This window comes from Onychostruthus taczanowskii, unplaced genomic scaffold (assembly GCF_017590055.1).
Source record: "Onychostruthus taczanowskii isolate IOZ18803 unplaced genomic scaffold, ASM1759005v1 scaffold37, whole genome shotgun sequence".
NCBI lineage: Eukaryota > Metazoa > Chordata > Aves > Passeriformes > Passeridae > Onychostruthus > Onychostruthus taczanowskii.
The window spans coordinates 6,724,853-6,747,855 of record NW_024501126.1 but is presented as its reverse complement, the minus strand read 5'-3'; the positions used below and the strand labels follow the sequence as shown (position 1 = coordinate 6,747,855).

The 23,003-nt window shown below is 37.2% G+C and overlaps 1 protein-coding gene across 1 annotated transcript in view; it reads left to right on the top strand.

Annotated features, from left to right (window-relative positions):
- The window catches only part of CTNND2 (catenin delta 2), a 518,515-nt gene that overhangs the window by 375,781 nt on the left and 119,731 nt on the right, over nucleotides 1–23,003 (top strand). Inside the window, exons 11-12 of the mRNA XM_041411749.1 lie at nucleotides 3,076–3,289; nucleotides 18,565–18,748. Coding sequence (XP_041267683.1) covers nucleotides 3,076–3,289; nucleotides 18,565–18,748 — 398 coding nt within the window. The remainder of the gene's footprint in view (nucleotides 1–3,075; nucleotides 3,290–18,564; nucleotides 18,749–23,003) is intronic.

Sequence of the window (23,003 nt, the reverse complement as noted above, 5' to 3'; positions counted from 1 at the left end):
AGAGCCCTCTAAGTCTTTAGCTAAATTGTAGCACACAGAATGATTTTTTTCTATGAAGTAATACTTTTTCTCATTCTTAATATTTTTTTTTTTAGCAGCAAAGCAATTAAAATATTCATTCAACATATTGTGGTTTAAAAATATAATTCACAAAGATCAGCAGGCATGTTTTCATTCTGTCATTTCTGATATTACTCATCACACCAGGCAACTCATATATTTTTAAACTGTATTCTTTCTTCTATCAGATCTTGTTTCTTTTCCGAGGTTGAAGTGTGAAGCTCTGTGGTTGATTCACCTTTTGTAGAACTGATGCATAAATTTTTGTTCCCAGTCTTTTTAGTAAATGTCATCTGTTTTGTCATGTAGGTGGCTCTTCATGTAGCATGCTTGGTTTTTAAATCTGGTTAGTAGGGGAAGCAAATATATTTTAATATGAAGGTTAAATGATAATGGATTGTAAACCCAAGCAAGCAAAACAAGCAAGATTCACCCCCCACCTCCCCCAGATTAACTTGGTAATTTTTTTTCTGGCTCAGAAACGAGCTAATTATTTAATTGCAAGTCATCCAGTTAACATAGAAAATATTTGACTAGTGATATATTTTTCAGCACCTTTTCTTTTTGACCTGTTTTTCTCATTTCTAAACTGAAAGAGGTCATGGTTTCTCTAAGCAGCAGAAGCATAAATTCTCAAAAAGACTGGTGAACTTTTCTGCCTGAAATTCATATATTTTACCAATGTCCATTCGTATCTCTTCATCCATCATATAGTGCCAGCTGCTGTAGTGTTTGAGGTGACCTGCATATTGCTCAGAAAGTTGCACATTAGTACTGATATAATGCCTATTTAAGGAAAAATATCCTCATTTGTTTAAACACTATCACTTTAGCATTTAGATCAAAGCTGTGTGGTAACTGTATAGACATTAAAACATCTTAATTTAACACTGTAACATCATGGTGTATATGCTTTTTGATAACACAGCTGTTCTATTTTTTGGTTTTGCTGTTACTAAAAAAGTAAGAATATGCCAGATAAACTTAAAGAAGAAAGGGAGAACTTCTGGTTTAGCAGTAAGTTATTTCATATAGCTCAATTTTGGAACCCTAAAGCCTGAATCACTTTTCAGTCTTTTCTGAGGTGAATCACAGATTCACATAATCATTTAGGTTAGAAACAATCAAGATAATCTAGTCCAACCATTAACTCAGCACTCACATTCCACCAGTAAGTGCGGCATCTGCACACCTTTTAAATGCCTTCAGGCATGGTGACTCCACCAATTCCCTGGGCAGCCCATTCCAGTGCTTGATAACCTTTTCGGTGAAGAATATTTTCATAATATCCAACCTAAACCTCCCCTGACATAACATGAGGCCATTTCCTCTTGTTCTGCCACTTGTTACTAGGGAGAAGAGACTAATTCCCACCTGGCTACAGACTTCTTTTAGGCAGTTGTAGAGAGTGATAAGGTCACCCCTGAGCCTCCTTTCCTCCTGGCTAAACCCCAGCTACTTCAGCTGCTTCTCTCAGGACTTGTGCTCCAGACCCTTCCCCGGTCCATTGCCCTTCTCTGGACTTGCTCCAGGTCCTCAATGTCCTTCTTGTAGTGAGGGACCCAGAACTGAGCACAGGATCTGAGTACTCACCAGTGCCAAGCAGAGGGGGAAGATCACTGCCCTAATGCTGCTGGCCACACTATTGCTGATAGAGGCCAGGATGCCATTGGCCTTCTTGGCCACCTGGGCACACGCTGGCTCATGTTGAGCTGCCTGTAGACAGTTCCTTTTCCAACAGCCAGCTTTCCAGCTGCTCTTCTCCAAGCCTGTAGCATTGCATGGGCTTGTTGTGACAGTAACACAGGACCCAGCACTTGACCTTGCTTAAGCTTGTGTTAGATCCATGAAATGGTATAAAGTGGTTCTACATAAAGATTGTAAGTTAGCAAATTAAGCTAATTCTTAATAGACTTTTTTGTACTTTAGCTGTTTCCTTCTTCCAGGACTTCCCCCTGCAGAGCCCCAAGAACACATGGCCATGCAAAAACTGCTTCACAAATATTTCAAATTTTTTTTGTCCTAAATGTAAAATGGCCAGCTGAAATGCCTGGCTTGTTTTGGGCCTTAGCCAACTACACTACACTACATATGGGGAAACTTCTTGACCTTTTCAGAGTTGTCTGTGTAATTTGCTTGAAGCTAGAGCATTGTACTCATCAGATGTTAGTTATGAACCTGTGTGGTTTCTTAAAATTAGATCCAAGAATGATTACTCTTTGAGGAGCAAATAGTGCCACAGAACAATAAAGAAGTATTTGTTTGAAATGGTTTCATAATAAATTGTACTTAATATTCCTGACCTTCTTGATCATTTGTCTCAAATATTTTTGTGCTTTTTTAGAAAGATTTTTACATGAGATACCACATTAGAAATCTATTTTTTAGGCTACCTTGGGTACACATAAGATTTCTGTTCCTGCATCACTTAAGGGTCTTCCTCAATATTGTTAGAACAAGCTTACCACGATTTATTTTATATCCTTATGTTTCTGGTGATTCCTCCTTTTCCTTTCATCATTGCTCATCCCAATTTAGTTGATATAATGTCCTTACTGAGACTACAGTAGTTGTTCCCATTCCCAGTAATTAAATGTAAAGGCAGGACGCCTAAAAACTTTATGATGCTAAGTGCTTTTTTTGTTTGCTGAAGCCTTGTGGTTTTTTCCTCTAGCATGTGATGTGTTACACTCTGAAGGAGATGAGGTTCTCCAGCACATAATAAACTCTTGCCAAGGCAAACTTTGACGAACCATGAGAAACCTTGATGAGGCAACACTTGACTAATCTTGGCTGCTTTTACAGAAGTTCTGATTTGTCAGTGTACAGTTATGTTGCCACTGAAAGAATAATACTAGGAATCAAGGCAGTGAAATGTAGCAGCTCTGTGGTGTTACCAACGCACCTTTGCTGGCCTGCAGCTTGCGTAAAACACAGCTTAATTACATTGGACGGCATTAATTCGTACTGGTGTTCATTGCCTAACTGCATGATTGTCACTTTGGCCTTTTTCAGATAAGAAGACAAGGTGGAATACAATTACTGGTGGACCTATTGGACCATCGGATGACAGAAGTCCACCGTAGTGCCTGTGGAGCTTTGAGGAACTTGGTATATGGGAAAGCAAATGATGACAACAAAATAGCTCTGAAAAACTGTGGTGGTATCCCAGCATTAGTACGGTTACTCCGCAAGACTACAGATTTGGAAATCAGAGAACTGGTCACAGGTTTGAATTTTTCAATACTTTTTTGTTCAAACTCTCTGTCAGTCTTGTAAGCACGGTTCTGTGCAACATGCCACTTGCTCCATCAATAACCATTTCATGACCATCTTGTTTGCCATAACAAAAAGCTTTCAAGCCCTTTGGATTTATGTAATGTGTGAATGGCTTTCAATACCATGCAGTTTACAGATGTAGGTATGGTTTATGCACATCGTTGCTGGTTCACTTTGTTCTTAGTTAGCCGTGAGTGCTCTTGTGGGAGATGTGTTCCACACATGGATGTGTTGTGGTGACAGTCCTCTGCTCTCCCTCCTGTCTGGTGTAGGGCTGGCCAGGCAAGAGCCATATTTTGCTGAATTTACTTAGAAACTGTTACTCATTGCTTTAATACCCTATGTAGTGATATTGTGAGAGGGAGGATTTGTTCAGGGTATTTCTGCCTTTCTTGGGGCTCTTACAGGAAAGTGGAAAACTGTGTTGGAGAGGTGGACGTCATCTTCTGAAGCCTTTTGTCTGAAATTTGATAGCATGCTATGTGATGTGTTGCACACAGAGCATGCAGGTAGTGGTAGTTTATTTCTTTTCTTAATGTAGGCAGATCTGGTCTTTTTAACACTGTGTGAATTTTTTCCTTTCTGAAATTCAAGGGAGAGGGGAGGGGTGGTGGTGTTCAGGAATACAGGAATGCTGTCAAGCAGGACTGATATGAAATGCTTGGAGGTTTTTTGTTTTTTTTTTTTACCCTGCCCTTAAGCTAGTTTATTTAATATGTAAAACAGAAGCGAGGTAGAGTTTTATTTATTTTTCACTTTGTGATTTCATTCTGTTTGGTGATTATTTAACGCTATAAATCAAAAATATTTTCATTATCCTGTTTCCAGTTTTCAATTGTATTTTCATTATGACTTTCCTACTAAAATATATAAGAAAATTTGTCATTTCTGTCACGAATCATCAGAGTACACGTTATCATCTATGTTTGTGTAGAAATTACTTACCCTTGTACATCAGACCTCATTTAGGATACAGTTGATAAGATTATCATCTTTTGGTTGAGTCCAGGTTTCTTCCTTGAGGGTGTTTGAATAAACTTCATGGTGTTTATTAAATGTAGATTTTTTTTTTATATTTAATTTTGTTTCTTAGTTACAACAGTTATCACCTCCTACTTGTTAGTCAGGATTAATGGGGCAGAGATACAGGTTACATGAGCTCGGATCGTGCCTCCTGTGGAGTGACAGAATTACTGACAGATCTAATAAAGTGTAACCACTGCTTCATATTCAGCATACTTGTTTGTCTCTTGGTTGTGTTGTCAGTATCGTGGCTCCAGGGAACATTCTGCCTGTTTATTCTGAGTTGTAAGTGGCAAACTGCTAATACACCTCAGCAGTCACTGTGGCACTTCCCATGCCATCTGTAGATGGAACACATAATGTCATTAGGTCATTTAAAAAATATATACTGGGCTACAGCTTACAGTTCCATTGCACAGTATGCTGTTAAATATTCCCAAATTCCCACTGAAAGAAAGGATATTTGTTTTCTAGTATACCCTCACAGTGTTATTACCAAGAGAAGTAGGTACTGACCATCAGTGGTGGGCAGTAACCTGCCTTTGTACAGGTAGATGCAGCTTCCAGGGATGGTGAACATCAGGAGTGCTGGACGTGTATGAAAGGGGAGAAGACCAAGATGGTGACCCTGAGGAATGGAATCAAAGTCGGTGGTATTTCAAGATTTTATTCCTGAGCCTGTTTTTGTATTGGAGTTTTTTTGTTTGTTTTTAATAGCCAGTACATCCCAGAAGGCCACTGCTTGCCCTGGCACACAGTGCCATATTTTCTGGAAAGCAGATGTTTTGTGCCTTTTCAGGATGCAGATCACTGGCCATTGCTTTCAAAATGCAGACGTGTTTGTGGTAGTGTTCTGCAAAGCTTCCTTCCAAAGCAAGGCTCATAGCTGCAGCTCTCATCTTGCATCTCTTAGGAAATAGGCTAAAGTCATGCATCTGAATCAGTTCTCCTTTCCTTTTTATTTAGGTAAAGTTTTGTGGTGTGACAGCTGAATTCCTTCTTTCTGTCCTTTCTGGGGAATGAAAGGTAGCTCCTGCAGCAGCTCCCTTGGTAATAAAAAGATTTGACTTGGTGGCAGGCATAAGGAAAAACAAAAAGTTCCTCATGCTTTCCATCAGCCTTCCTGAGCTGAGGTGGCAGGAAGGTAATTATTTCAGTAGGGGCTCTACAGCCCAGAGGAGATGTAGAGAAAATAATAACAAATGTCTGCTTTGGAAATAAACATAATACCTTGAGCCTTTCCATCTTGTGTTCATTGTGCATCCTGTCTATATAAAGGCTGCTCTTGTTTGTTACTTTTAGAGAGGACACAAAGTTCATGCCTTAGGAATTCCATACAGGCTCTGACATGGCTGCCCCTAAATAGTAATCCACATTTGTCAGCAGAGCACTTCTCTTAGGTGGGGAAGTATCATTATCTCTATCCTACAGGTGGGGAACTGAGCCTATCAAGTGTGAATGACCTGTCCAGAAGTCTGGCAAGATGAAGGTGTGAATCACTCTGAATAGGCACCCAGCTGCAAGGGAAGAAATATGGCCTGGAGAGGTTTCTTTGCAGCTCAATTTGTCTGGCAGTGGTGAAGCACTCATTGCCTGCCCCATTGCCTGCTGTGAAGCACTTGCCCAGCAGAGGAAAAGTTCTGATATTAGTTTCTTGCTCAAACATGCACATTCTCTTCCTTCTTGTTGCTCTTCTCTAAGTAGATTATAACTTCAATTTCTGGCAATCTCAAGACTGGTTTTGGAAGGGTATTTAAACCTGCAGATCAGCTTTCTAGCCCCCATAGCTCCTTTAGGATTGCCTTCAGCACCATTTGTGGCTTGTCCTCTTTTCTAGAGATTTCTTTCTGCCATAATCTCTCCAAAACAGAGTTTTTTACTTTTTCCTTTATCTTGTCTTTCTCCTCCTCAGCAGCAGAGGTCATGAGGTAATACTGGTCAACCTTACCATGCTCAAATTTTTGGATTGCACAAACTTAACCTTATAGTGAAGTGTTAGAGCTTCAAGGCTGCCTTATGTCAAGGAAATGGTTTCAATGCAGGCTCCCATGAAGAAGCTCTGAGGGAAGTGTGCTGCCTGGCTGTTATGAAATTAAATGCTATTAATGCCCAGGAAATATCTCCTAGGATATGGAAAGATTATTCATACAGAAACACTTCCACAGTTACGAGTTTTTACTAGAAGAACATGGATAAAATTAGGTATACCCATGAATATACACATTTGTGTAAAAGTGAAATACTCTGATAGAAATAGAGATGTTGGCATGACCTACAGCCTCTGGCAGTTTCCAGAGACTCAAGGAGAACCCGAATCACAATGTAAATCTGTAAATGAAAAGAACTAGCTGTAAGCTGAATGCACCACACTTAATCTAGCCATTTTTTACCCCAGCACTGTGCTGCCTGTTTCCACAGTAGCACCTGTTAATGGGAAAAAATAAAAGCCTTCTATTTTAAAATAATTAAATGTTAACACTTTTCTAATAAATATAAATAGAGAGGAGCACAGTACAAAATTAGCACAGATCCTGCAGATGGTAGAAAGAAATGTTTTCACTTGGTAATAATGACACTGAGTAACTGATTTCTGATTCTCTTGCCTTTAACAAGTTAATTATGAACCCTTCCACAAAGTTCTATTTTATAATGTTTTCTATTTGTTTTGCTGTACGGGGGGAAAAAAACACGGAAAAATCTGACATTTTAGCAAGGATAACAGAGGAATCCTATGGATGCCTTGTGCAGAAGGTGAGGTCAAGCAGCTGTTGCTAGATCCTTTCCATCTCAGGCTGTTCTATAATTCTGAGATTCAACTTATGCTTGCTCCTTCTTCCATCAGCTTGATTGGTTAACTGGTTACCTGTCTCAGTTAAAATGGTTTAAAATGCTGTTCTTCTCAGTTTTGACAAACAAGATCCTTCATAGCTATAATGACAGTTTCTGCCTATGAACAATGAGGTAGCTGGATTTAAGTAACTCCTTTTAAAGAGGGCCCTTTTATGACTGCATCACCTGTTTAAAATCTGTAAAAACCATTTCTGATTGAAAGGTAAAAGTGGATAATCCACTTTTAGAAAGTACATGATGATAAAGAGCTGCAGCTATAAATAATGTCGGAGAAACTGTTTTTTCCTGTGGTAGCAGCCAGTCTCCTGCTTATTTTGGTTGACAGTAAAGTGTCAGAGATTTAACTGTTGTCTACTGAAAATATATAAATTATAAAAATTAGCACATAAAAAATTACAAAGCAGAAACTAACACTATACATATATACTAAATATAGATAGGTAGATACTGACTCCATGTACTTCATTCACATTTTGATTCACTGAATTAAATGGCATATATTCCATTCCTGCAAAACACTACAAGATACTGTGTACAAAATGTTTATTACAAAGAAGCACTAGTTCCCCAAGTGTCCTTAGCCCACAGTCAAGCTGGAGAGGGAAAAATTTCGTTTACTTCCCAGACTTGGGATTCCAGTATTCATTAGTGTTGTCTTTAATTTCAGCTGTGGCCAGTTCTTGTTTTGGCCTGGTTAGTCCCCTGTTTTCACCTCATGTTATGCAATACTATTACACAGTCCTGTTGCAGTTTTAGTAGCTGCCATATGTTTATAAGGAGGGGTTTATAACCTTATGGATAATCTCTCAGTGTCACTGAAAGCAATTGCATCTTAGTTCACCTTAGATCTCTCTGGTCTGAGTTCAGTACTGCAGGTGAGAGCTCCTTTGGATTGCATGCTGTTCTTAGCATGTGCATAAATTATTGGCAGATTGGTCAAGTCACTCCAGAAGGCCCCTTTGAGCCCTGTGTCTGCCCTTGCTAATCTGTGTAGCTGTAAGTTAGTGAGCCTGCAGTGATATGTAAAGCATGTTTAAGGGAGTGTTCTATTTAAATGGACCTTTTAGCTCACTTCAGTGGAAGATCTAAATGGATTTAATTTTTTAAAGTAATTCTGGCCAATTATTTAGGAATTTTTACTTCCTAGTCCAGTGGCAGTTCTTCTGGGGGTTCCCAAAGTCAAAATAACATGCCTGCAGTTGTTTCCTATTTGTAATGTTATTTTCTAATTGGACTTTGTAAGGTGTTACATGTGTGATTTTTTTGCATAGTCTTTTTGCATAATCTTATTTAACAATATTATGGCAAAGGGTTGACTGTTTAATACTTAGAATCTTGAAGCAATTTAATTCAATAATTTAATAGTTTTCTGCAAAAGTGGCCTTGACATACCTTAGTTACTGGAGTGTGTAAACACAGATGTGAGACTATTGTGATATAAACATTCATTTGGAGGTGGCATCTATTTGTAACCTTATGACATACCTTAGTTACTGGAGTGTGTAAACACAGATGTGAGACTTTATTGTGATATAAACATTCATTTAGAGGTGGCATCTATTTGTAACCTTACTGCTCTCTGGAAATTTGATTTGAAAATGAATAAAGGCTCTTTTATCCCATTCTGATATGACTTTCCCATAGCCTTAAGTAAAAAAGAATCAAACTCTTCTATGAATTCTGTATTCTTACAGTATTTCACCTTGATGTAATTCCTTAAATCTCTATTATATCCCTTTTCCTTTGCAGGTTTGTATTAGGTATTGCTCCAGTATTGCTCATATTAAGTATCCCATTTCTTAACTGTATTCAAGTTTTGTAATGGAGCAATGCAAGTTTAAGGAAGCCTCACCAGAGAAAGGCCTAATTAATTAGCAGCTTTTGATATGTAATGTAAAAAGATAGGTAGGAAGATAAATGTACAAAGCGGCTTGCTCTTGGAACCAAAGAGATGATTTCAGCATTACACAAACTGAAAATCAGATTATAAAACTACGTGTTTTAGGTTCAGATACATACCCTGCCTATCTCAAGCTTTTCAAACAGATGACAAGAAAAGCCATGTATGTGTGTGTTTAAATTGTCGCAATGGCATAATCATGCTGTGAGGCTGCTGCTACACTGGTTCAATATATGCTTAGCTAAGAGAATAAGACTGCCAAATATCCTTTGGGGCCCATAACTATATACTAAAACAAAATGGAGATGTGCAGCTCCTCTGCTTCCAGTATCTGATCACTCTGTCCTGTCAAGTCAAGGAAATTAGAAAGGTTAAGCATGGAGTTAGATAACTGCAAGCACAGAACTCTGCTTTCAGAAGTGATGATTTTGATTTTGGCAGGAAAATAGGTTCATTCATTTCTTACTGGGTGTCTGCTCTGCGCATAAGCGAATACTCTTTAGTAACTTCAAACAAGTGTTGTGAGGAATTCTGCCAAGCACAGAGGCAGGTGCCTTACAGACTTGAATTATTTTTCCACCAACAGATTTAGGATAAAATTAACAAATTTCAAATCTACTTGCCTGAGCAGGCACTAAAGTTTGCTTGAATTTTTAAATTATTTTTATTCAAAATGGGAATTTAAAGGGTATTAGCTCTAACAAACCTTTCCTACTCCTTTGTTAAATGGATGTAATTGCAAGTACAATATCCTACCACAATCAGTTTTAAAAGTTGATTATCAAGCTTATGAAGTAATTTACTTCTAATTAGGTGTTTTAAATAAAAGTTGTTTTCAACATTAACAAGATTATTTGTGTAATGAAAATTCCTATCTATTTACTCTGGATCGAAGCCAGTGGCTGAATAAGGAATTACATATTGTAGTTTCTTCAGTATTCATTTCATCAAGGATAAGAGCCTTTTCAGTTCCCAGAGGTTACATACTAATTTGACTCCTTCCTTTTGCTTGAGATACTTCTAAGCAAACCTCCTCACTTCAACCTCTACCCTGAGTTCTGTAAACCACTGAGAATTAAAAAAAAAATGTCCAACTCCATCTAATCCCTTCCAGGTCTCAGCTTGCTTTTGAAACAATATGTTTCATCTCACAGCCAAAACTTTGCACAGGCTGGTTTATCATTTCATACTGTTACATCTAAAATCTTCTGGGGGGACAAAAGGAAACCAGGGGTTTGTTTAACTCAGAAAGACTACTTGTTACTGCTACCTTAATAAAATTTGGCTTAATCCAGACCATTATCAAAACTGAGCAAAAGCAAAATAAATGAAGGCATATGGTCTGCAGAAGCAGCTGCTCAAGTTAGTCTCACTGAGGGTCCAAGTGCCCCAACACAACTTTAAACAACTCCACCAAGGTAGTAAAAACCCTGTGGCAGGATTAGTGGGCTGCATGGCAACTCTGTTTCTCCACCCCAGTCAACAGTTATTTTAAGGTTTTACAGACAGTCTCCAAAAATCACTATTACATCATCGTAATTTTCATAAAATACTTAAATCTTGTATTTTGTACTGTTTGTACTTTTCCAGACTAATAGGCTGTCCTTTCATCGTCAGTGGATGTGCTATGGCCAGGCACTGCTGTGTGTTGTACTTTACAGTATGATTCTACAGTGTGGCAGCGTTTAAATTTTAGATTTTAACATCACCTACAGAAAATACTGCCATCATTTCCGCACATGTGGAAGTGATTTTCAAACAAATTCAGAGCAGGAATTAATTGGCATTTTATAAAATTTTCATGTGAACCCAGTGTGGAACTACTCACCAAAATGCCAAATCTTTGTGGTCATTTTCCTTGCAAAACAGGAAGGTGAAAGGTTCTACAGATTACACTCATATGATGTTGGGAAACTGTTTTCCAGCCGATAGGCTATGACATCTTCAAGAAATTCAAGAGTCATTCAAAACACATCCTATTTATAGTTCATATGTACCAGCAAATCTAGAAGTAATTTAATAAATTGTGTAATTTTTCTTCCGAAATGATGCTGCCTTATCAAATAACACTTAGGCAAACAATGTTGACAGTTCAACTGGATCATTTTATACCATATCTATTACACTTTTACTGTCTAATTATAAAGCAATCTTTGCCCCCTTTCTCAATATGCTCTCACTATTTTGACTCTGAAAATGGGAAAACCCACTGATGGAATCTGTTGTCTTCATGAAGAGTTATTCTCAACTTTTTCTGAATCATCAGATTAACTTCTTCACCCCCTGCTGCTCCCAGTTAAATAAGAAGATGTGTTAAAATAGATACTTTCTCAAATCTTACGCCCTGCTTTCTTAGCAACAGGCTGGGGTACTGATTTATCGTGCAAGGTGTTAAATCCAAAGGATTTTTAGAGGTAGAAGGGAATGTACTGTTACACAGCAATATAAAACCTTTCCAGGCTTGCAGTGCCTGTTTCCCTGGAGGTGAATGTGGCAGAGGAGAACAAGTCACTGGGTGCTGAGGTCTCTGCTGGGCACAGTGCAATGCTCCTGGTGGGGGAGTCCCTCTCCTCTCTCTTAGGGGTCTGCTTGGGGGTGGTTTAATCTGTTTTCTCATCACAGCCTGCTTCCTTCTCCCTATTTCCCAGGCAAATTCACATTCACTTGTCCTGCATCTACCACCCTCAGTACCAACACAAAACCCAAGGTGGTTCCTTGTTGCTCTCCTTTTCTCTCTAAGTGGGAAGTAACTGTTTTTTTCTTGTACAGTGAGATGTATCTTCTATAGAAAATCCATTCAAGATTTTCCCATGTTTCAATTCATGGAGCAGTGAAACTGATTTCATAATTTGCTTGTTAATATACTACATAAATAATTTTCTTTTTTCTTTTTTTACTTCAGTCAAACTTTAAGTTTAAGAGGATATATCAAACAGGGTGATCTGGAGTGATAAATACAGGGCATCTGTTGCAGCATATGGCTTGACATAAGAGCTGCATTGAACTTTTTCAGCAAGTAGTAATTCTTTGGAAAAAGTCAGCTGGACATACAGTTTTGATGGGCCTGCCTGAATGATGGAGTATTAAAATGCTTGCAGTTTAAAACCACTTTGTTGTTTAAAATGTTTGAGATTTGCCACACCAAGTACTTAAAATTTATTTTGAAATTTTTTTTTGTTTAGAAAAAGATTAGAATATTTTCCTTTTCATTTACAAAATGAAAGTTTGAGGTTATGGTGAAACATGTTCATTCTGTGGTCAAATTACGTTTTTCACTATGCCCAGTAACTTTTTTTTTATTTTTAATTTTGTTGTTTGTAAATTCAAAGGCCAACTTCCCTTCTCTCCCAAATGTTATTTACATTTAATGTTATTTACAGTGCTCTCTTTTTCTTAAGCAACAATTTGGTTAGTAAACGTTTCCTTCTTTTTTCTTTTTTAGCAACTATACACCAAGCCTTTCATTTTGCACATAGATGCAATTTTGTAGATAGGACTAACTTTCTAACTGTTTGTATTTAGAAATGAGTTTTGTATTTAGAGATGTAACTTAATGTTCAGCTTTAGTTATAACATTTTTATTCTCTGTATTAGGGTCTGTTATCAAACAAGTTTTGATTTTGGGTGCTAATACAGATGTAAGCACTGAAAAACACCTTGCCATTCATCTATATCCATCCTTGTTAGATTCCCATGTTTTCTAATAAAGTACTTAATTTGGAATGGCATTGCCATTAGTCATGTGTTAGGATTAAACTTTTTTTGAAGGCAGTTGATATATTTTTTCTGTGTTTCTGTCACTTAGAATGAATTGGTTTTGGTTTGGCTTCAGTGTTTAACAGGACTCATTGAATTTCATCAGCCAGGAAAGGAAGTTAAGCAGGAGCCACTGATCTTTCCACAGTAACCTTGGTCAACTCCTCTAGTATTTCTTCTGCTGTTTAACATGAAGGCTAATAACTCTATTAACATTCTTGGCTGACACGTCTTCCCTTCCACAGTTACGTGTTAATTTTCAGTGTACAGCAGAAAAAGAGGAGCAACCTTAAGTCAAAATTCAGTCCCATTAGAGACATACAATACTGCAATAGCATTTGTGTAGAACTTGGTCTTAATCAATACTAAAATTGGCTCTTCCTTTTTGTTTTAATAAAATCCAAGATGTAAATTTTGGATGAAAAGAGCAGCAGTTGAGGGGAAAAAAGGGCTAGTTTTTCAGAGAAATTATTTACGCTTTTTATACTCTGTAGTCTTGTATTTTTATGTAGTCAAGATCAGCTGTGTTTTTTGTAATAAAACAAAGAAACACCACACCATAATAATCCTTCTCCTCTGTGGAAGCTTTTCCCTTGTAAGGCTATGAGTGGATGCAAAGGCAAAAAAATTATTGCTGCAACTTTGCTTAGCATTCCATAAGCTCCTGCCTGCTCATGGCTTTTACTGAAACTTCCAATATTTCTCAATGTGGACTTTTCCTACGTCAGCTTATACACAGAGAGCAAACCACCTCTGTGCACATCAACCAGTGAATTACAGCAAGGTATGCATAGGTACTCATTCACAAACCAGATAAATATTTTGAGAAAATTGGTGAAGGTTCCTCATCTGTTTTGCCAATTTTTAACTTACTTTCACAGTGTGCTTTTAAGGAGATTCCTTCTGAGCTGTGTGTTGTTCAGGTGCCAGAACTTTTCAAATCAGCCACTTTTTCGTTCCTACAGAAAGCCTGTTACTGATCCAGTTTCTCACGGTTGAGCTGGTTGTGAAGTCTTACTGTGCTTTGTATTAAGAAATGTTGTGGTTGATATTCTGCATCTCTGCAGCAGAACTGCTGTAATCTATCGAGAGCCCACATCTGCTGCCAAGGAGCAGATCCAGCTCTGCAGAGCAGCCTTGCAATTACAGCACAGTCTCCAAGCAGCAGCCAGCAAATGACTTTTCTAGCACTTGGGAGCTTGGGGTAGAAGTTTTTTTTCTTAAGGATTCCGGCAAAAGATCCCTTGTGCTTGGCTTCTGTTCAGGGTATTTAGCACTCAGATTTCAATCTTAATTGTCATGTTCATAAGGGGAACTCCCAGTAATATTTCTGTGCCTTCAGCATATAAAGAAAAATGCCTGCCAATGCTTTGGTCTCTATTTGTGGGATGCAGTCTCTCTGCACTATCAGAGGGGTTTCTGCATCACTCCATGACCAAACTATTAAATTATCATGGAAAAGGAGAACCTGGATGTATTAGAATACTTTGAGATTATTATTTTTACAGAGAATATGAAAAAAGCAATATTTTAATATAATTGAAAGTTGACTTAAACATCCGTTATTGAGAAGAATCAAAGTCTCTTTTCTCCAAACAGTATTTGTTTATTTACAATCATTTTACCGTATAATTTATTTTTAAAAACATAGTGCAGGGGCAATGCTTTTTGGAAAAGATTACTTTTCCAGTTTAATGGTTTCCCTTTATATTTGCAGTCTAAGTTGTTCTGAGAGGTTTGTTTTTTACATATAAGTCATAATTTGAGGTCGCATTAAATAATGACCTAAATAGTTATTTAGACTTCCCTGGTTTTGCATATGTTCTCTTGCTATGATGGTATTTTTTGCATAGATGTATGTGATCTCTATTTTCTTAGCTTTGAATGGAATAAGGATAGCATGTGGCTTATCAGGTCTTGAGTTATGTTTGACTACAGATACACATATACGAGTTCTAACTAAAACACCAGCACAAAAATGCACTGAAGTCTTTAATCAGCGCGAGTTTGAGCTCCAGCCTGATTCAGAGATTATGGGGTTTTCACTCTGACTGCTCAAATAAATTGAGCAACCCACTGACCATAGCGGCTGTATGACCTCTGATAAACTGCTCCAGAAGATGCAACTTGATGATGGAAGATCTCCAGAATAAGCATTCCTGTAGTCTTCTCTAAGAATCCTTCATGTGATGTCTGCTAGACTGATACTCAGACCCAAAATTCATCTTCTAACTGGAATCAACTGAATATTTTCAATACCAGTTTCTCCTCAGTTTTAAAATGTGATTGCAAGATCACATGTATTTCACTGTATTTACATTTTTTATGTGTAAGAGTGAAAAACCTCAACCTGAAAAAAGAATTGTTTAGTCTGGTGTAGCTCTTTTTGTCTTTCTACAGTCTTCCAATATAACCAAAAAGTGATCTGAAAATGAGGACAAAAAATGCTTAATCTGAATGCCTCACGGCTTTAAAAGCAAGAAGAAGATAAGATATGAATGAAAGTGATTAAGAGACTTTCAGCACTGATTAGTTCTTTATTTCATACCTCTCACAAGAGTCAGTCTACAGATGGTAAACAGTTGAGTTGGACTGTTGGGTTGTTGGGTGGATCCCACTGTTTGTCATTGGTTACTGGTGAGTCCAGTCCCTTACCTTCTTGTGAGCAGCAGTGAGATGACAAAGCAAATTCTCCAGGGGTCAGTCAGGGCACCTCTGAGGCTATTGCAGAGTCGCTTCTTGTGCTCAGAAGCCCAGTTCATGCAGGGCTTTCAGAGTATTCTGAAAGCTTCTTGCAGTAGCCCTAAAGGGCATGTCATGAATACACACTTGGAAAATAATTTTCAGAATCGTGTGGTGAAAAGGTGGCTCTGTAATGGAAGGTGTGTCAGGTGAAGGATTTATTTTACTGTCATTCTCCCTTGCAAAGTCAAGGCAATGGATCATCTTCTCAGACCCCACATAAATCTAGCTCCAGGTTATCCTCAGCAAAAATAGTGAGAAGTGAATTGCCAGTGCCCTTTCATAGTTGCAAAATCTTAATTAAGCAGGTTACAAGGAGGCGTGTAGAATGCCAGCATCAGCATGTAGCAGACCGCACTGCTTGTGAGAATAAATTTTAGCATGTCAATACAAAATTTTTGTTTCATGTGGTTGGTAGTATTCAGTCTCACAATTAGATAAAACGCATTGTTCTGGGGTGGAAGAGGATTATCTCACTCTTTAAAACTGTGAGGAGTAAAAACTTGGAAGAAGGCATCAGGCTTACTGCGCAATGCTTCTGCCTTGCCTTAAATTTTGCTCGCTCCTGCCTTGACTTAAAATGATTTTAGGAGAAAGTGTAATAGCCATTTCAGCCAGGTGATCCCATCATCCTCTTACTCTGAAGGTTTCATTTTCCAGTTAGAGAAATCAGAGAGAAAGAGAGCTTAAAGAATATTTCCTAGGCTCAACTATTGCTGAATACCATGATGTTTATGTGAGTTTATTTTAAATGAGCAAGAAGCTGAAGTGAACAGAAAATAGTTTTGACATACATGTTCTTAAGCATTTTGCTAGATGGGGCTCTTATGTTTGCTTCTTTTGTATTCTTTTATGCTTTTCCAGTTCATAACTACTTTTTGAAACCCAAAGTATTGTTTTGTTGCCATCAAAACACGCTCTTCTGCTTCAGTTTTGAAGTAGGACTTCTTCACAAAGTTACAGTGCATTGTCTTGTATAAGAACTAAATTGAACCTTAAAGATTTGCATTCTGATTCTCTGCTTTTATACCATGCACATCATTTACATCTATCTAGATAAATTAAAAAAAAAAAAAAGGCAACCGTATTGTTGTTTTTTACTGACAAGATGCTAGGTATTTCAAGAATACTAGATGTGCCATTAAAGCTTTCCAAGAGCAAGAACACATAGAAAAGCAAGTATAGTATAAATGCCCTTATGAAGGTCTTTATTCCTTTAAATATGGAATTCCTTTTCATAAAGACATTCAGAACAGAATTCAAGCAGACTCTTTTCCCTTTAAAGTAGCAATCCTTAATGAAAAAATGAGCATTATTAAAATGAACATTTTTCTTATTTCTGGGGTTTTTTATCTGTAGCTAAAGTTGGTCTGCCTCACACAGATCATGTTAATGGGGTTTTTTTACTAGTATACTGATCAAAATTTTATATTAAACTGTGCAACTACCTTTGCAGACAGTCACGTATAAAATAATTGAAACATGAAATGGAGTAACTGAAACAGTCTCCCCATAGAGGTAATTAATTTTAAAGGGAAATCCAAAAATGTAAGTTGATTCCTGTTAATTACACTGCTCTAGTAAAGCACAGAATGCTAAGGAAAATCTTGAGCAAGTAGTGTTCTTGCTGCTTGTATTTATAAATAAATAAGTCTGTGTTCCTAAGGCCTTCCTTCAGAATTTTCCTCCCACAACACTGACTTGGATTTTTTGTAGTGTTTGTATTTGTAACCTATATACATATAGGTTACATATACATCATCATGATGATGATGATGATGGTAGTAATTCTTCTCTTTTGGTTGAAAACTTTGATAGATGTAAAATCAAAACTCAATTTTGCCACTCCAGGTCAGATGTGAGGCCAGGCTACTGTCCTTTGGGAAGGAGAGTAGGGAGGAGTAGGATTGGATTCTTCAGAAGAGGATGCATGTTGGCAAGGGGAGGTGCATGATGAGGCAGGCTTCCTCTTCCAGCTACTCCTGGGAGGGTGCCGAGCTAAAATAAAGATCACTGGTTCTTCAGAACAGCAAATTGTCCTTCCCCCAGCAATAAGAGCTGCCCAGCAGCAGCAGGCGCTTGGCACAGCTCAAAAGTCACACGTGCTTTTCCAGCAAATACACAAAAATGTAAATAGGGGAATGGAAAGCAGTGTGTCTTTTGCTCTTAACAATTTTTTGCCTGCCTTCTGTGTGGCAGAATTGCAGTGACCTTGAGCTTTGCAAATGTGCTTAGAAAACTTTGGCTCTTGATTTCTCTTCTTTTTCTTTGGCACATTATGAGTTGCAATGGAAGAGATCTTGGTTTTCTTAAACTGAGAATATTTTATACTAAAAATTACAGTATTCTCTAACTTTGTGTAGCTAAATATTTACAAAATATGATATTACTTGCTGAAAGTACTACTGTATCAGATTGTGGAGGAAGTATTTTTGCTTGTAATACCAACAAGCCTAGACAGTTACTTCCATTATAGTGAAGATCACAGGGCTGAGGTTTTGTTCTCTCAATGTATATCTGTTAACAGTGAAAATTCTAGTGTAAATCAGAACCTGTTTTCTGCTACTGGTTTTTATTCATTTTACTTGGAAGGAAGATATCTGAAGACCAAGCCCTAAAAGATTGCTTGTAATACTCCTTCATTCCATGTGTGCTTCACAGCCTGTGTGCACCTAGATCGTAACCAGCTGCTCAGATTTTAGGCGGAACACTTAGAAATTTCCAGTGCTGCTGTGAATGCATGTTTGGCATTTAAAGCTGTATTCCCACTGCAGAAGTTTGCAGGTGTCATTCAGCCCCATCTACAGTGTAGTCTGTTTTATTTTCTGACAGAAACAGCTAAATTAAACACAATAATGCTGTGAAATATATGGGTTTGTATTTGGTTTTTTAAAGAAAAAATATTCAAACTTTTTTGGAGAAGTGTTAATTATTAGTCATTTTACTTTTTGTAGGAGTTCTCTGGAATCTGTCCTCCTGTGATGCACTGAAAATGCCAATCATCCAGGATGCCCTTGCAGTGTTGACCAATGCAGTGATCATCCCTCACTCTGGATGGGAAAACTCTCCACTCCAGGATGATCATAAAATACAGCTCCATTCATCACAGGTGCTGCGCAATGCCACTGGGTGCCTAAGGTGAGTACTTCAAAACCTTTGCTTTAGCTTAATCATGTTGTTTTTGTTTGAATTGGTATTCCTTATTCTTAGTTACCTATAAACTAAACAATTGATTGGTCCATCAAGAGGGATGATGACTTTCAGTGATGTAAACCTGAAGTTGGAAATTAATTTGAATGCAAGCTTCAAGTCATTTAAAAGCAATCTTTAGAAGGGCTGTTGGGGGTGTTCTGTTTTTCTTTTCTTAGCTGTTTTCATCCAAGCTTGTATATTACATATATTTTCTTTCTTGTAGATTTGTGTTGTTTCCCCATTTGCTAAAATAAAGTCAGTATGTTCTCACTATTACATCACATGTAATCAGTACAAAAAATAACAAAGATATTCACAAAAAGTAACATGTCTTAAAGATTCCAGATGCCATTGCTGGAGTTATGATAAATATATTAATGCTCTGGCAAGATGAGAATTTCAATAAGAGACCAACCAATGTAACATTTTTTAACTAAAAGACTTAAATAAATCCTTAACAAATATGATAACTATTTATGTTTGTGTTTCTATGCCAAACTTGTATATGCAATGCAAAGGTGCATTTATATAAATATGTGAAATTTGATCTGTCCATTCCTAAAAGTCACTGTAGATGTGAAAATGAAAGTAGAACGAGTAAGAACAGTTTCAGTTCTGACAAAATCTTACTAAGGTTAGAGTCATAGCAATTTCTGAATTCCAATGCATATACTTTTTGTGAAATGTTTTAAGATAATAGGCAGGTTCTTTTTAAGTGTAGGGGTTTTTTTCTCCAGGTATATTGGAGAAAATAACCTATAATCTATCTCAGAGATATGAAAATAGATTAGTTAATATTTTTATATACATCGCTAGAAAATAATATAATGAATAGTAGGTGTTTGGAAGGCAATCTGTGTTGTATGCTGCATCCAAAGAAGATATATATTGAAGAGCTAAATAAAAAAGAAAAGTGATAGGAGGCAAAGTAAAATAGCAATATTTTTTATGTATCTGTAGCAATCAGTTTTTGTCTTTGTGCTCTTTCATCAAATGAAATGTCTCTCTTTCCAAAGTTGTATTTGCAAAGTTTAAGGGGAAAAGCAGTAAATGTTATTGACAGTTTATGTGCAATCAGAAGAGAATGAAAGATCGAAGATAACTTCCATATTGCAAATATGGAATTAAATACAGTATTGCAGTATTGGACTCTAACCCAGGTGTGATTATGTGAATACCAGCTATCTTGGGGTATGTGGCTGAAGCCAGGTGTTCGTGCCTGAGTTGACTTTTTTGAGAAGAGTTTATAATATAATTGTGTTGCATTGCATTCAAATAACTACTAAAAAACAGTTGCCATAATCGCTAGCAGGTGACAGAAGGTGTTACATGCAGACCTTCACTACATTAAAAGTCTCACATTTCCAGTATTTCATGTGTCTCAGTTAAAGAGCTGCCTCTGAAAGAAACTTCTGGTAAAAATTTGGGGCTTCTCAGTGTCCCCTCTCTCAGTGAGCATATCCAGTGTTGATCTCCCCTCACCATAAGCTCCATCTTCCTGTTAATTTTTCTCAACTGCTTCTCAGGGACCACTGCTCATCCCAGATGCTGCAAACTTCAGTTTTTCCTACCTATTAGTTGATGGATTCATTGCACACTGGTCTTGAAATATTTTTTCTTTCTTTTTTTTTCCTTGTGAGTGTGTGTGCACGCCCATTTGCAAACTGATGTGAGCTTACTGTAGCCTGCACTCTGGGTCAGCCTGAGGACTGGGGCCACGTGAGAAGGGTACGTTGCCTGATGGAATACACACTGCTTTGCAGCAAGGCTTACTACCAAGCGCTTGATGGGATGCTGGCATAGCAGAATGGCTTCTGGTCAGCTCGTGCAAAATAAGCTCATATCTGCCTGCAAAAGACTGTGCAAATTACAACTCCTGAATCCTTCCCAGGTAGCTGTAGCAGCAGCTCAAACTGCTGTCCTGAGCAGCTTGGTCTTCCTTTTAAGCCCTTCAGTCATAGTACAGCTTTTTAATATCTTTCTGATATCAAACCCTCACTATTTCCCAAATGCACCTTTCTGTCCTCTCTAGTGGCTTCAGATATTTTTTGGCCTCCATCCATCTTCTTTAGATAGTTCCATCCCACTGAGTCTGTGTGGATGCTCTTTGGCAGAGCAAGAACATTTGGAAAGCGTTGAAACTTACTTCTACTTCACACTAGTGGTAACTTCTCTTGCTTACTTTTCCCCGCTGTTGAAAATACCTCTCTCTATGCAAAATGTCAAATCTGAGGTTGTGCAAGAGAGAAAAGTGGAAGCTCACCCCGAGAAGGTAGCTGGTTTCTTCTGTTGAATTTGTGTAATATCCTGGGACTGCAGACTGGAGGAAACAGCAGGTGTCAGAATGAAAAGATTAGAAAATTATGTGAAGATGGTTGGAGTCTTGCTCTGTTCAAGTGAAATATCCACCACCCTCAATAAACTCAGCTTTCACTATTTCCATTTGGGTCTAGTTATAAGACCTGTATTTCTATTTCAAGATCTCAGTGGACAAGGGAGGTAAATTAAGAAGATCTGACAAGGTTGCTGGCTGAGGTTGTGCTATGCTTATATGCTAAATGGAAAGTCCATTGGCATCTTCCGTGGGAGAATTTCTTCTAAGACTCTGGTTTGGTTATCCTCTGCTGTTTTCTGTTTTTGCTAGAGCACATTTTGAGGGGATGCAGTTAAAATTCACTTGCATTGGGATTACCAGTGACAGTGCTCAGTATCAGAGGAAGTGTAGTGGTGTTCAGGATACTTGACAAATTCTGAATATCTAATGTTGGCAGATTTTAGAGACTTCAGGTTGTGTTACATAGGTTTAATGCTAACAAATACGCCAGGAGGATTTGGGTTTGAGGGTTTTTTCAGTCTTCTGTGACTTTGGTTGTCTGGTGTATTCACTGCTGAAAATGTTAAATAATATCTGAGAGGTGATGTAATATAATCCATATACAATGCTAGTAAGTAGTTTACAATGACCATTACACAGGAATAGTCAGATCTTTGTTTTATGTTTTTGTCACAACAGTATATGAATTATTATTCTTTCTGCTGATCTTTGTTTACTCCTTCATTTCATGATGAAAATTTCTTATGATTTTTCAGTTAAAAAGTTGGTTATTACCTACAATTTTTGGTACTCATGCTTACTCATTATCTTTCCTAACCACATTCTTATGTCTGTAACTCCAGTCACCCATTAATGCAGCTGAAATCACATAAAAAGCAGCAGCAATATCAGACCTTCTTCTCTTGTAATTTTCTCTTTTCCTTAAAGACGTTATTTACAAAATGCACTTTGCGTACTTTTCTGATTTGAAAAAATAATGTATTTTAATACAATATTGTACAAATTAACTTGGAAAAAATTAATAACTGTAACACTGAAATTGTTTAGGTAATTCAAAGGTCTAAATACAGAATTATGACTATCACTTGCAAATTTAATCTAAATATTCAGCTTTCATAAATTGTCAGACCTCAGTGTGACATGTTGGAATAATCACCCAATTTAGTTGCTCCCCACTGAGATACTAGTACCTTACCTCATTAAGCTCTGGTAAAGTTAGACTTCTTTTTTCCTTTTGTATTTTAGCTGTAACTCTTTAACTTGTATTAGGGAACTACTGTATCTTTGATTTATAATTTCTGATTCACTTAAACAAATTAGGGATAATCAGGTGAAAACTTAATTTGTAATCCCAGTTGTTAGTGGGAGGGGGTTTGCAATCCCCAGTCTGAAATTTAAAAAACAACAGGAGATACATTGAATAATGTTGTCTTAACCTGAAACATCAAGGTTACTTACTACAAAACTATAAATCTCTGTCCAGAGATTTATTTGAAAAAAAATTGTAGACAAAAAATTTTCGAAAATGTTTGCCTCATGTACAATCTGGAACCTTGTTTTTCCATTCATTTAAAAAGAATTTAAGTTAAATCTAAGGGCTTTAAAGAATTTTAAGACTTTGCTGGTTTAAAATTCTAATGTGGGTTTAGACACAACTGTTAAAATATTTTTCTTTCTTCCTTTTGTTGTATCTAATCTTTAATCATACGCTGAAAGTACAGGGGCAACTGTGAAAATCAAAGACCTGTTAAAATATTTTTCTTTACACCATTAATCTATTAGAAATTGTATGGGAGTATTATTCAAGAAGTTATTTATTTAGAAAGCTCCATATCTTTTCAAGTTTAATACTTCATACTTTTTACT